Raw genomic sequence first — 13,627 nt, 5'->3', positions numbered from 1 at the left:
TTGTTTTATAAAGAACTCGGGGTCTCGTATTTTTTTTAAATGCCCCAAAAACATTTTGTTTAATAATATATTTAATATTTTGTACATGGCAGTGAAATTCCAGTCCACTTATAACTGATGTTCAGTGAATGTACTTAAGTTACTGTTTAATTTTAGTAAATTCAAGCAATGAAAGAGAGAAATAATACTTCAAAAACAAACACGCATTCACAGACATAGGAATTACAAAATACTTTTTTTAAGACATTGCACACGTGAACATGAATTATTCTATTAATATATCAATTATTTAGCTGTTCTATTTCTGCTTTCTACTCTGCGAAATGTTCTATATGCTTTGTAAAAAAAAACAATAAACACTGAATAAAAAAAAAAATTATTTAGCTGTGAGAAATTGGGTAGTGGGCGTGTCTTATATACATGGCTGCGTGCCTTGACGCATATCCAATCTGATTGGACGAATCCTTCAAATTTGTTTTGAAATACATGCGCATGCGCAGTAGGATGCAGGGTGTTTCGGTGAGTTGTCGATCATTTGCCGTTTATAACTTAGTGGTTTTTATGTTGTGCTTATTGTTTAGGTCAAATAATTGTGTATTGTTAGAGGTAGAATAATCTGTTTTGCAAACAGGAATGTTACGGCAGTATTGTACATGTTATTAATGTCAACCGTCTGTACCAGCTCGTAAAAACAAAACTGATTGACTCGTAAAATGTCAATATACGCGATATCTGTATGCTGCCATTTTAATGTTATGATTGAAATGTTTTCGTCATGTTAACGCAAACTTTAGAGCATGTTTGCATGAAAGTTATGGATATACTGACATCTAATTATTTCTCAACCTTTCTCAATATTATATGTGTGTGGCAGACAGTGGCAATGAGAACAAGTGAGTTTGATTCTTCAGATGAAGAAGATTTTGGCGAGGAAGAAACCACACCTCTTCAGATCTCATGGTAAGCAACACACACACACACACACTTACACTTAGACTGTACAAACTGTATATTCTATTCCGAATTCACTGACTTGAGTTTGTGTTTTGCAGGTTGTCTCTGTCAATGGTTGAGTGTTCCCAGTCTCTTGGTATCTGTTCTTTACCAGGTAAAATGAATGAAATGGTTAATGTCTCCATGTGTGTTTGGTTCATAATTCAGATACTCTCTCCTCATTTCAGGATGCAGATATAAAGACATCAGAAGAAACTTGCAGAAAGATGTTGGTATGTCAGTCTGACACATATTGTAATTGATTGCAAAAATGAATGTAAGGTCTGTTCTGATAGAGAAAGATTAATAAGTCTAAGTAATTAAAACCAGCTAACCATTTGATAATTTATTTTAAATAAAAGGATGACTGTATTTAATCTCTGTTGTGTGTTTGTCTATGTTGCTGAGATATGTAATCAGGGTGTAGAAGACGTGTTTGTATTCTGTACCAGAGGAGAGCTGGTGCGATACAGAGTGCCCTGTCTACTAGAAGCTTATTCCCAGCGTGGCCTCAGAGTGCACCACCTGCCCTTCCCAGACGGGGGCGCACCAGAGCTTTCTCAATGCGTCTGCATACTGGAGGAACTGCAGGACTGCCTGCAGAATCAACGCAGGACTGTCATACATTGTTAGTAACTATTACTCTATTCAGTAATATTTTACTGAATAGAGTATTATTTTATTTATATATTATTTTATCCTTCCAGGATAAAAACATTTATTTATGTGTATTTTTTTTTTACATAATTCTGAATAACATGTTTTTGATATAGATGTTTTTTCCCAGTGCAAGTTTTTAATTGTGGGGTTTACTTCTTTTACAGTTGTTATGGAGGCCTGGGACGATCAGGATTAAGCAAGTATCAAATACTCAAAAAAGTGTTAAAGTCATGACTAACGTTAACTTGAAGGGACAGTCCACTTTTTTTGAAAATATGCTCATTTTCCAGCTCCCTTAGAGTTAAACATTTGATTCTTAAGGGGGGTCGCACACAGAATGCGTAGCTCAGCGCCGCCCGTTCTAAAAAAATCGAACACATTATTTTCTATGAGTATACGCACACCTGTCCGCTCCGCCCAGCTACAACTCAAGAAGGTGCTTAAATCCCTGTTGCGCCACTCACATAGTTTAACATTAAATAACATCATATTTGTCCCAAATCATTAACGATTAACATGTAGACGCTATGATACCTCTGAGAGGCTGTTTACACTTGGCATTAACATGTGTTTTCGTCGATCGGATCACAAGTGGACGACGTTAATGCCAGGTGTAAACGGTGTTCAAAACGTTTTGAGCTCGTCCACTTTCAACCACATCCAGAGGTGGTCGAAACCACTTTCGATCGGATCGCTTTGGAGTTGCGGAACGCACATGTGGTTGAATGCGTTCGAACAGCCACACAGACCGCCTTCTCTCCGCCCATTTATCTAATCTGAGGTATTAAACACAAGTTTTACGTCTTTTTGACTTCTGGCGTGAACATTCGGTGAACAGCGCTATTTTTAGCCTTTCATTGATAAAACTAAGCGGCTGATCTCCGTAGTTTCGTTTTGAAAGCGTGTGAAAGTTGCGCGATCCTATTTCATCAATTGCGCTGAAAATTCAAAGAAAGCTCTTACATACTCATGTACAAAACAATGTGCAGCATGTTTACTTGCTAAACAAGCAGTGCACTCCGAAATAATATTAGTTTGTGTCCATATAAACTCATAATTACTCCCGCTCGGGTTTGAATGACAGCAGAGAGACTCGCCCACCGTCTCACAGACCACCCCCTCATAGTATTCAGCACAGAAGCGGTCGAAAGTGGACAAAAGAGACGGATTTAAATACCAGGTGTAAACGTAATGTGTCTCTCTCGTCCACTTGTGATCCGATCGATGAAAACACATCTTAATTCCAAGTGTATACATCCCCTGAGTACCTCTAGACGCGACGAGGCGCTGAGCTGTGAGTCCGGTGTGCGACCAGATTTACTGTTTTGGAATCCTTGTAACCTTGTGCTGCGTCCGAAACGCCTACTTCATACTATATAGTACGCGAAAAGCAGTAGGCGAGGCGAGTAGTATGTCCGAATACATAGTATTCGAAAAACAGTATGCGAAAAGTACCCGGATGACCTACTACTTCCGGTTAGATTTTGCAGTGTGCATACGATGGACGCTTCACTATCCCATGATGCCCCGGACGAGGAGTTATCCAACGAAGAAGAGGCACGCTGCTGTTTTCGCGTGAGAAATGACATGACGTGATGACGACGTATGTCACGTGATGTAGCAACATGGCGGATGTAGTACGTCCGAATCTCATTCATACTACCAGGATTCATACTATACAGTACCTACTGTTTTAACGCCAAGTAAGTAGGTACTTCATCTAATTCAGTACCTACTATACAGTATACGGTTTCGGACGCAGCCCTAGTATCCTTCAATACCAAGGGACTATTTTCGGGCACTGTGTAATATCATTGCGCCTCCTGCAGCCATGTTACGGCAGCAAAGTCCTTGATTATTACGCCAGAATGAGAGTATAGTTCCTAGCCATATCTGCCTAGAAAATTGCAACTTTTACTTTTCCGCCAGTCTTCGTACACGATGTAACTACAGAAGAGTCAAGTTTTAAATAGGAAAAATATCAAAGTCTTTGGTTATTTTTGAGCGCGATGCTAATGGTCTAATCAGATTCAATGGATTGTGCTAAGCTATGCTAATATTTGTAGTGCCAGACCCGGAGATCAGCTGAATGGATTCCAAAATGGTAAAAAACAAGTGTTTAACTCTAGGGGAGCTGGAAAATGACAATTAAAAAGTGAAGTGTCCCTTTATCAAACCCACTGTTAGTTTGCGAGTTTAATTTATGTCTCTGTCACAGTTGCTGCATGTTTGCTGCTGCAGCTCTCCGTCTCCATGACGCCCGGTAAAGCATTGGACATCCTGCGGGAACTGAGAGGGGGCGGAGCCATTCAGACAGTCAAGGTGTGAAAGCAATGCATGGCTTCCCTAAACCCACATTTTCACCCTCCATGTTAATAATGGTTCATCATTGTCTCGTACAGCAATACAACTTCCTGCACGAGTTTCGAGAAAAGTTCGAGGCGTATCAAGAAACCAAAGAGCCTCTTTCAGAGAGATCACTGTCCAGATGATCCATCCTATCTCCAGGTGACGGGAAAGGCAGAAAACTGATGGCTTTGCTCTATGGATTTTTTTCTACTTTGATCATCATCATGAATGCATTTTTTGTTGATTTTCTGGTGGCACTTTAAAAATTCTGTATTTTTATAACATGATCTAATATTATTAAGCTTAATATATAGCTTTGCAAATAAATGAGACCTGTTCACTTCAATTTGACCGTGTTTGCACACTTGGCCTTGAAAGGTACAGATAATTCGCATTCATAGTGACAATTATTTTGTACCATGTAAGCAAAGTGAATTTCTGCGTATGAAATTATATGTATTTTAGAGAAGGCAAAGTCAGAACTAAAGTGACACTGGGGCGGTTTTCCAGACAGTGTTTAGATTAGTCTAGGACTAGGCCTTAGTTATATTAGGACATTTAAGTAGTTTTTATAAACAAACCTTACAAAAAACAATACTTTTGTGCATCTTGAGACCAAACAATTGCACTAATATATTTTAAGATATGTCAGTACAAGGTGTTTTTACATTAAGGCAGCTCAAACATGTATTTTAGTCCTGGAAACCGACCCTATATCCTGAACACAGAAAAAATCCAATAAACGCTATGAACTTAAATCTTAATAAATGATGACATTGGCTTCTAAATAAGATTTAACTATCAAGCAGTGTTAAGATGAAATGTATTCAAAATTTATTCAGTACTTTCCAGATTATTAGAGAACATACACTTCATATCCTATCAGAGTAAACCAAACGCAGAATCACTGTCAGTTTTCTGAATTGTATACTTCGGCCAAATAAAATAATTTGTATTGTACAGAGAGAAAAATGTCATCACAAAAAAAAGAGAGATTTGTCTATTTGAGTTGTACTAGGAGCCATCTATCATGACAAGTCTGACAATAGGGACTTTATTCAAACTTAAAAGCAATATTACAAGCAAAAACCAAACCTGCTACAGTCCTTGCAAGACATTATACCTTTCAAACATACATACTAGGCTGCAATCACACATTTAAGACAACCAAGCAAGGAAAACTGAAATGTGAACTTTAAAAATAGTTTTTCTAAATGTCACTTTGATGGTCCAGTTTGGCAAGTACCAACAGCACTGACTGTCAACTGTGGTAAAGGATATTTCCACATAACTTTGCTTTGAATGCAAGTAAAACAGGAGACCCAGAGCCTGATGCTTCTCTATTTGTCTGTAATTACTGCTGGATAAAAACGTCATCTTGGCAAACTGAGATCATGCCTACTTTCCACCAACCCATTTTACAGACAGTACTGTCCATACTTAACTGAAGTAAACAAAACACATTGAGAAAACAACAATTCCACAACAAAATACAAAATTCACACAAAGGAAATGAATCTAAAAGCAATTACATGGAGTATTTTCAAGCAACGCACACAATAAAGCCTTCTGCACACTGAAAGCGTCAGTTTGCATGCATGTTATTAATGGCTAACACTAAAATGGAGAACCATAAATATGAAGCAGACCACCAGGATAACCTAAAAAAATTCAGATGGGATGATGAACCGTCAACGCTGAAGGACAAATTAAAGGACCGACTGAGCTACAAGGCAATAATATATATTTAAGATAAAATAATTTTGAATTCTATAAAAATGCTACCATCAAGATCTTTATTTTGCCCCACAGTCTATAAGCATACAGCATCTCTGCACATAGCTAATGTTTTAGTTTTTAAGCCCTTGTGCCACTGCTTCACACACACAATTACCTCCGTGTAAACTGTCTCATGTACTGATGCTTTCAGTGTGTAAAGTGCTTCGGCATTGGTGCGGTAGTATGTATATAGTGTCTAAACAGGTTGATTATTATTGTGTGCGGTTCTGGAGTTATCCTGAATTGCTCTTGGCTGATAAGTAAATAAAGTTGTTCATGTCAAACAGCCGAGCAGAAATAAGAAAGTCCAACTTCAGCTCCATTTGGGTTTTAAAATCAGAGCAAGCTCCTCCATACACACCGTCGAAGCAGCTGAATCCAGATTAGGAGCTCACCAGTACATAAATCATTCTGTGATGGAAACAACAGAGAAAGGATTTCAACAAACATTTTTAGCAAGAAAAAAATTGACCCATGCTTAAAAACTCTGTACGTACCCATAAAGATAGTAGAAGAATGAGAGGAGGTAAAACGCAAGTTTGCACCAACCCTCCTTCTGACAGTATGCCAAAATATCTGCATTCATTATAGTTGTGGGATCATACAATCCAGGTCCACTCATCACAGGACGGCTCGTATACCTGCACACAAATCCAAACACTTCCTAATGAACTTTGATCAAGAACATAAAGCTGAACAATCACTCATTAACTTTTAAAACTATCACCAAACACATAAATGCGTGTAAAGGCAGACTCTTGATCTTTGCTCAAATTACATTTATTAAAGGGACACTCCACTTTTTTTTTTAAATATGCTCATTTTCTAGCTCCCCTAGAGTTAAACATTTGATTCTTGCCGTTTTGGAATCCATTCATCTGATCTCCAGGGCCCTCACTTATAAAACTGTGCGTAGGATCCTTACTAAAAGTCTACATATGCACCAAAGCCAAAAATGGCATATGCCAAAAAATATTACGACAAAGCAATGTTCCCTTTATAAGTCACAGATCACCTGCAGGTGTGCGTACATGAATCATCCTCAGATTCATCCCGGCAAGCCCATTTTCCCATTTTTTAAAGATCACAACCTTTGCGTGGAAACTGGCATGTTTTGAGCCCCGTTTTGTGCGTACGCAGGCTTTATAAATGAGACCCCAGGTCCGGCAGTAGCACTTTTAGCATAGCTTAGCACAATCCATTGAATCTGATTAGACCATAAGCGCTTAAAATAACCAAAGAGTTTCAATATTTTTTCTATTTAAAACTCGACTCTTCTGTAGTACATCGTGTACCAAGACTGACGTAAAATTAAAAGTTGCAATTTTCTAGGCAGATATGGCTAGGACTACACTCTCAAACTGCCGTAATAATCAAGGACTTTGCTGATGTAACGTGGCTGCAGCAGGCGTAGTGATATTACGCACTGACCTAAAATAGTCCCCTGATTATTACGCTAGAATGAGAGTATAGTTCCTAGCCATATCTGCCTAGAAAATCGCAACTTCTAATTTTCCGTCGGCCTTAATAAACGATGTAACTACAGAAGAGTCAAGTTTTAAATTAGAAAAATATCAAAACTCTTTGGTTATTTTTTTGCGCGATGCCAATGGTCCAATCAGATTCAATGGATTATGCCAAACCATGCCAAAAGTGCCAGCGCCAGACCCGGAGAGCAGCTGAATGGATTCCAAAACGGCAAAAAATCAAATGTTTAACTCTAGTGGAGCTGAAAAATTAGCATATTTTCAAAAAAAGTGGAGTGTCCCTTTAATTAGTTATAGCCAATGCTTTTATCCAAAGCAACTTGCAGTGCATGAACATACATTTTGAATAAATTTTTTTATATAAAAAAATGACACACTATGGAAGTCAATGGTGCCCCAAATTTGCTATGTGATAATAATGACAGTATTAAAGATATCAATGTTATCTTTTCACAGAATGTTGTTTACATTATGCAGGATGATTATGTAGAAAAACAGTTAGATCACAAAAAAATGACTTTTTGAAATATTTGATATATTCTGAACACCGGCATTTATCTGTGATTGGTTTAGGGCTCAAGGCCTCACCCACCTCCAAACATGATAGGCCAACAGGGGCATGTTGAGTCCAAGTGTCAGCCATTCTGCAGCGCACAGGAACATCACACAGAAGAACACATGGATGAGGTACTCCGGCAATACGAGCTGAGGAAACCAAACCATAAACGGTCAGAAGACAACACGCATACACAGATTCACCCGCACCTAAATCCAGGCCCCATGTCTAGCTGACAAATAGTGACTCATCCCTTTAGAAATATTACATACTGATCATTGCTGCTAATCAATTTAAAAACAATGAGAACATTAATATTAATAAGACATTATTAAGCATCTATGCAATTTAAGAAAATCTATTTAAATTTTGATCATTGTAAAGATTACTGTAACATTACAAAGTATTGTAAAGATTGTTAAGTAAAAGAAATGCCCATGTTGTCTTTGAGCTCAGGCCTTAGACATCAAGATGGTCTCTTTTGAGCAATTATATCTCCTTACACCACTGGGCCTTTTAAATTAAACAGCTTAGTGGTAGTTTAAAAAGTTTATACTATTATACACATCTGGTCATGTGCAAAAAACTATTCAACACACCCACTCCTGGATCAACAGACAAAGGTATAGGAACGAGGTGGGATCATGTTGTTACAGATTAAAACGGCAGGCAGAGCAAGAATAGCAGCCATGCTGAGGAAGGGAGCGGCTACGAGGACCCCAGGCTCCCCCTGTCATGCCTGATCATAACTGGCAAACGAAGCCATGCAAAGAGAGAGCATGTGATAAGAAATGGTTGTAGTTTGAGTAGTGGAGATTCTGCTTTTTGTCCAACACAAACACAAGAATAATAAAAAAATTAAACTAAAGTGTGATTATTAAGAAAATAAACAAGAGAAATTGTCTTAACTCACTGGAATTAAAGGTATTTAGTCACACCCAGAAATGTTGCAAGTATTTTAAGGATAAATTACTATTACTCGTCTCCAAGTTAACATGCCTAATCCAGTATCGGTTTTCTCACTCCAGCTGTCTTAACCCTTTATTAACCTCACTGTACAAGCGCCCTTATGAAATAATGACAGCTTTTCTCTGTATGTATTATCAGTGCAAGTGTTTTACAGCAATGCCTATTAAAATACCCTAAAAAAAAAAACAGCAATGAGTTAGTCGCGCTGGGTAAAGACCAAACGGAGAGGGAGACAGAACGACACATGCATGTTCTGAGCATTTGCAAGTCTTTTCAGTTAACACGTTTTCCTGTCTTGCGCACACATACACCTGTGAACTTTACATCTGTCTTCCCCCACATACCAATAAAAACCAACCCAAATTAGTAAGATATTAACAACCACAAGTGTTTAACAGCTGTAAAGAAAACAACAATGTTAGGGTTATGTTCTGAATTGCATATTATCAACTTACAACTCTTATTATCGCTGTAGTATATAAACTAAGCCTTTACGGTGTAGTATTAGGCCGCATTTACACTGCATGTTTGAAGTGACTCAATTAAAAAATTTTCTCTCATGTGGCACAGATTGGATATGACCCTTGAACTTGTAAGCAGGAAAAACACATAGATTTCGATAATTCTAAGATCGGTTTCACGACTCATTCATTTATGGAAAAGATATGTATCGGATACATACACTTGCATCTGCAATGTAAGAAGACAGATCGGATGCAGATTAGTCAATTTTCTTAAAAAAAAATTCTAGATAATTTACTCACAACCATGTCATTCAAAATGTTAATGTCTTTCTTTTTTCAGTCTAGACGAAATTATGTTTTGAGGAAAACATTCCATGATTTATCTCATTTTAATGGACCCCAACACTAAACAGTTTTTTCAACAGAGTTTTGAACGATCCCAAGCGAGGCATGGGGGTCTTATCTAGTGAAACGGTTGTCATTTCTGCCAAGAAAAATAAAAAATATGCACTTTTAAACCACAACTTCTCATCTATTTCCTGTCCTTTGATGTGCCAGCGCGACCTCACGCAATACGTCATCACGTCAAGAGGTCGCAGATGCGAAACTAAGCCCCAGACAGTGTTTACAAGTGTGGAGAAAGAGGACCGTTTCGACGTTGTTGTATGTCGAATGATACTTATTTAATGTCTTTGTGTCAGTTTATTGTTTTAAATGGTCCGCAAAGGTGCGTTTCATATATGTAACACGTGACATTTCTGCGTCACCACGCAATTGCGTGGGGTCGCGCTGGCGCATCACAGGACCAGAGATAGACGAGAAGTTGTGTTTTTTTCTTGTCAAAAATGACAATTGTTTCGCTAGATAAGACCCTTATGCCTTGTTTGGGATTGTTTAAAGTCCTTTGAAACTCCGTTGAAAAAACTGTTAAGTGTTGGGTTAAGTGTTGGGGTCCATTAAAATAAGAAAAAACCTTAAATGTTTTTCTCAAAAATGTTTGTCATTGATAAAGCAACTCGGGTGGACACCACTCGGGATCACACTATTTTAAACAGTGGTAATGAGTGAAGTAATGCTGAAGTTTTGTACCTTGTTGCAAAAATAAAGTTGTATAATTTTGTATTTAAACATTCGGTATGTGTCCATTGCATATCGCAATGTTTTACTTCCTCTGTGGTTAAAGCGGTTTCAGGTTGAATTGTTTTGCAGAGGATACAAGTCGCTTTTAATAGATTTTGTAAGCGGGTATAAAACAAATATCGGAATTGGGCATCAAGATCTGCAGTGTAAATCCAGCCTTAGTAAGCTGGCGCTCTATTCCTAACTTGTCCTAGCGAGATATTGACTCTCTCAGACATCAGGCTCTTTGTTCTTGTTGTATTCAGCTTAATGCCTGGAATTAATTTTCCCCTAGATGGTTAATATAACCATCGCTATACATGTACACCGATGTGTTAGTTAACTGAAAAGACATTTGTAAACACTCCACTCGTGCACACAGAGACTGTTGCTGATCTTAAGCTGAATTCTGGTACCAACCTTCAGAGCAAGCCTGACCCTTTTAAATTTTTTCACCCTGTCAAGTGTCTTTGAGCCAATCAGAGAAAAGTAAATAAATAAAAACACAAAATGCAAATCAGAAAATCGAACGAAAGTGTTAGTGTTGGAAAGCAACATTCACTGCAGATGATTATATAGATTAGCAGAACAGTGTTGTGATAGAGGAGAAAAAACAGGAGTCTGCATGCAGTCACCAGTCAACTCGCTCTTATACTCTCACTTACCGGGTTCAATGTGTTACACTGGTCTATGGGATTCTTATAATCCGTCTTCAGCTCATCAAATGCGATTATCTGAAAAATACGTACATGACACAAAATGTAAACATACTAATATCACTTCCAAGTTCACATTATCATGTCAGCAGTAGTAGTCTGACTTGACCGTATTTGGCATTGAGTCAAAGTGTTTTTGGTTCTGCATTTAATGTTTTTATCTTTATTTCTGAAACGGGTAAATGGCACAGTCACTTAACATGTGACACAAAATTGACCATACATAAGAGATCTGTGCATTAAGGGCCCAAAAGACGAGAACCAAACATCACCGTTTTATTTGTTGATTAGACTACTTGTATAGTTTTAAACAGAACTATCAATACCTTCATCTGTAAATATAAAAAGCCGAACGCCACTCGCACAATCACGCTACAGCATCTATAGCAAGAACAAAACAACAACAGCTACAACGAATTAGACACAGACACGACACATATAAACCGCATTTAGCATTGTTAACTTTATAGTTAGCGTTTAAATGCACAGATCTGCCTTAATTGTTCAAATAGCGGTGACTATAATAATGGGTGTCACCACCAGCTCGCTCGCGCTCTTGCCATTCATTTGCCTCCGTCTCTCGCTCCGCGTTTTTTTAAACTGATGTCACCGCAAGCGTGTTAATAAGCCGTCTGCCTTATTTCAGATTCATATTCACATCACTTACATGCCAAATAGCGAAGAAAATAAGGGCCGCCGTCAGCAGTAGCGCCAGCATATAACAAAAGGCCGCGAATGTGAACGCCATTTTTCGCTCATGTGGAATTATCCAGACAGACCGACGAATGTGACGTAAAGACAGCGATGGATCACGTGATCCCAAAGAGTCACGTGGAAATTTAAAGAACGCGAGAGCAGAGAGGATAGGCCTGTTCAACTGCATGCGGCGCTGCGCAGTCCGATCGGCATATGACGTCAAAGTACAGTCAGAGCGATTCGAATGCTGTGCAGATTATTTTTTTATTTATTTGATTTTTTTTACCGTATTTATTTATCTTTCTGTTATTTTATTTGTGAAACTATACATGGATAATCTATATGTTTTCATTCCTGTAGAGTTTTTTGTGTATTCTGTCTTCTATGTAAATTGTTTTGAAGCATTAAAAAAATGCTGTGCAGATGGAGTTTGGTGCTGAGGTGTTTCTTTTTCTTTCCTTTTCCACAACTTTCAGGAAGTCTCCGTTGCAGTGTATTGATGATTACACCTGAACAAATTGAGCTGTCGAGCTCAAAAAACGAGCGTTTACAGACAGAAAAGTGGAAACAGGCAACTTTTCATAGTACTCATATTAGTAGAACTGCGTCCACTAAGGATAAACGTAGTCGGCGATCTTCTTTTTTCTCCTCAAAGGCAGGGTTTTACGACTCGACAGTTTATAAAGATGTGTTTCTGGGTTCTTTGGCTTGTTGGCTGTACATGTTGTCACACATCAGCTTTTAGGCATTATTCTGTTTTTTGTTATAAGCCAGAAATGACAAGGAGGCGGCCTCTCGCAATACAAAGTCAATGGAGACGGTAGGATTGAATTCCCCCCCGGTGGGCGTGTTTTTCCAATTTGCATAACTGCGCTCTGTCTCTATTCACTTCATTTGAGATTAAAAACAAGGAAACACGGCGCACACGTCACTACGGCAAGCAGCAGGTGTCCGGCTTGACAGCTCCGCCAGAAAAGAAATTGACCTTTCAAAAAGAAATTCTTTTAGATGGGATTAATATTAAAGATTTCAAATGTAATAATAGGTTTTTTAGAAGCTTGATTCATCACCCTGTAACATGTAGAAGCAAACAATATTGGGGAAATATTTTTGGGAATTTGAATTGGCCTTTAATTTGGACTTACAATAATAAGTTCTGTATTACTAACAAAGTTACTGAGGTTTATTTTAAAATTATACATCTAATTTACCCGACGAACCAATTCCTGCAAAAATTCAAAAAGGACTCTTGTGTATTTTGTAATATTAATAATGAAACTATTGTACATCTTTTCTTTGATTGCATATATACAAGATTTTTTTGGATCGATATTGAAAATTTGTTTGAATTATTCTGTGGAGAGAAAATCAAAATACAGAAAAAAGATGTTTTTTTCTTTTATGGAGAAAATGATTTGCTTAAAAGTCATATATTTTTTTTAAATATTATTATCTTATATGGTAAGTTTTACATACATAAATGCAAATGGGCTCGGACTAAGCCCAATATTACCCAATTTAAGGTTCAGATGAAGAGTTATTTTGAAACATTGAAAGGACTCTCAAACCCTAAAGCTACCAAGACTATGGCATATTATAATGCGTTAAATTCCTCTTTTTGAAAGAATTGTATTGTATACCCTCTTTATTTTATTTTATTTTTTTAGTTATTTTTTTTATTTTTATTTTTATTTTTTTCTCTTTTTTCCTTAAAGTGTATTTCTTTTACTTTAAATGTTATTTGTAATCGTTATGCTTGCTATGGTGTTACATGATGTTTTGATTGTATCATTATTTTAATACATAATAAAGCATAAAAAAAAAAAAAAAAAAAAAAAG

General features: G+C 37.4%; 2 protein-coding genes across 5 annotated transcripts; one reads left to right on the top strand and one right to left on the bottom strand.

Moving 5' to 3' along the window:
• The first annotated feature begins 459 nt into the window (after positions 1–459).
• Positions 460–7,980, top strand: cdkn3 (cyclin dependent kinase inhibitor 3). 4 transcript variants are annotated; one of them, XM_073873463.1, is made up of 9 exons: positions 465–519; positions 875–960; positions 1,053–1,108; positions 1,182–1,226; positions 1,397–1,625; positions 1,824–1,849; positions 3,872–3,975; positions 4,056–4,161; positions 7,842–7,980. In XM_073873463.1, exons 1-8 carry the CDS (start codon positions 487–489, stop codon positions 4,143–4,145), a joined length of 669 nt encoding a protein of 222 aa, XP_073729564.1. In that variant the 5' UTR covers positions 465–486; the 3' UTR covers positions 4,146–4,161; positions 7,842–7,980. The 4 variants fall into 4 exon arrangements, with proteins under 4 accessions (XP_073729566.1, XP_073729564.1, XP_073729563.1 ...); XM_073873465.1 differs by lacking the exon at positions 7,842–7,980 and having other exon boundaries at positions 460–519; positions 1,053–1,090; positions 4,056–4,348; XM_073873462.1 differs by lacking the exon at positions 7,842–7,980 and having other exon boundaries at positions 467–519; positions 4,056–4,348.
• cnih1 (cornichon family member 1) lies at positions 5,041–11,919 on the bottom strand. Its single transcript, XM_055169354.2, has 5 exons — positions 11,760–11,919; positions 11,042–11,110; positions 7,861–7,973; positions 6,279–6,422; positions 5,041–6,192 (listed from the first exon to the last, which is right to left on the bottom strand). The coding sequence occupies exons 1-5, from the start codon at positions 11,838–11,840 to the stop codon at positions 6,165–6,167; spliced, it is 435 nt and encodes a 144-aa protein (XP_055025329.1). The 5' UTR covers positions 11,841–11,919; the 3' UTR covers positions 5,041–6,164.
• Between the last annotated feature and the right edge of the window lie 1,708 nt (positions 11,920–13,627).

The sequence above is a fragment of the Misgurnus anguillicaudatus genome, chromosome 11, assembly GCF_027580225.2.
Source record: "Misgurnus anguillicaudatus chromosome 11, ASM2758022v2, whole genome shotgun sequence".
Taxonomy (NCBI): domain Eukaryota; kingdom Metazoa; phylum Chordata; class Actinopteri; order Cypriniformes; family Cobitidae; genus Misgurnus; species Misgurnus anguillicaudatus.
The sequence above is the reverse complement of the archived record's forward strand: the minus strand, read 5'-3'. Positions and strand labels throughout refer to the sequence as shown.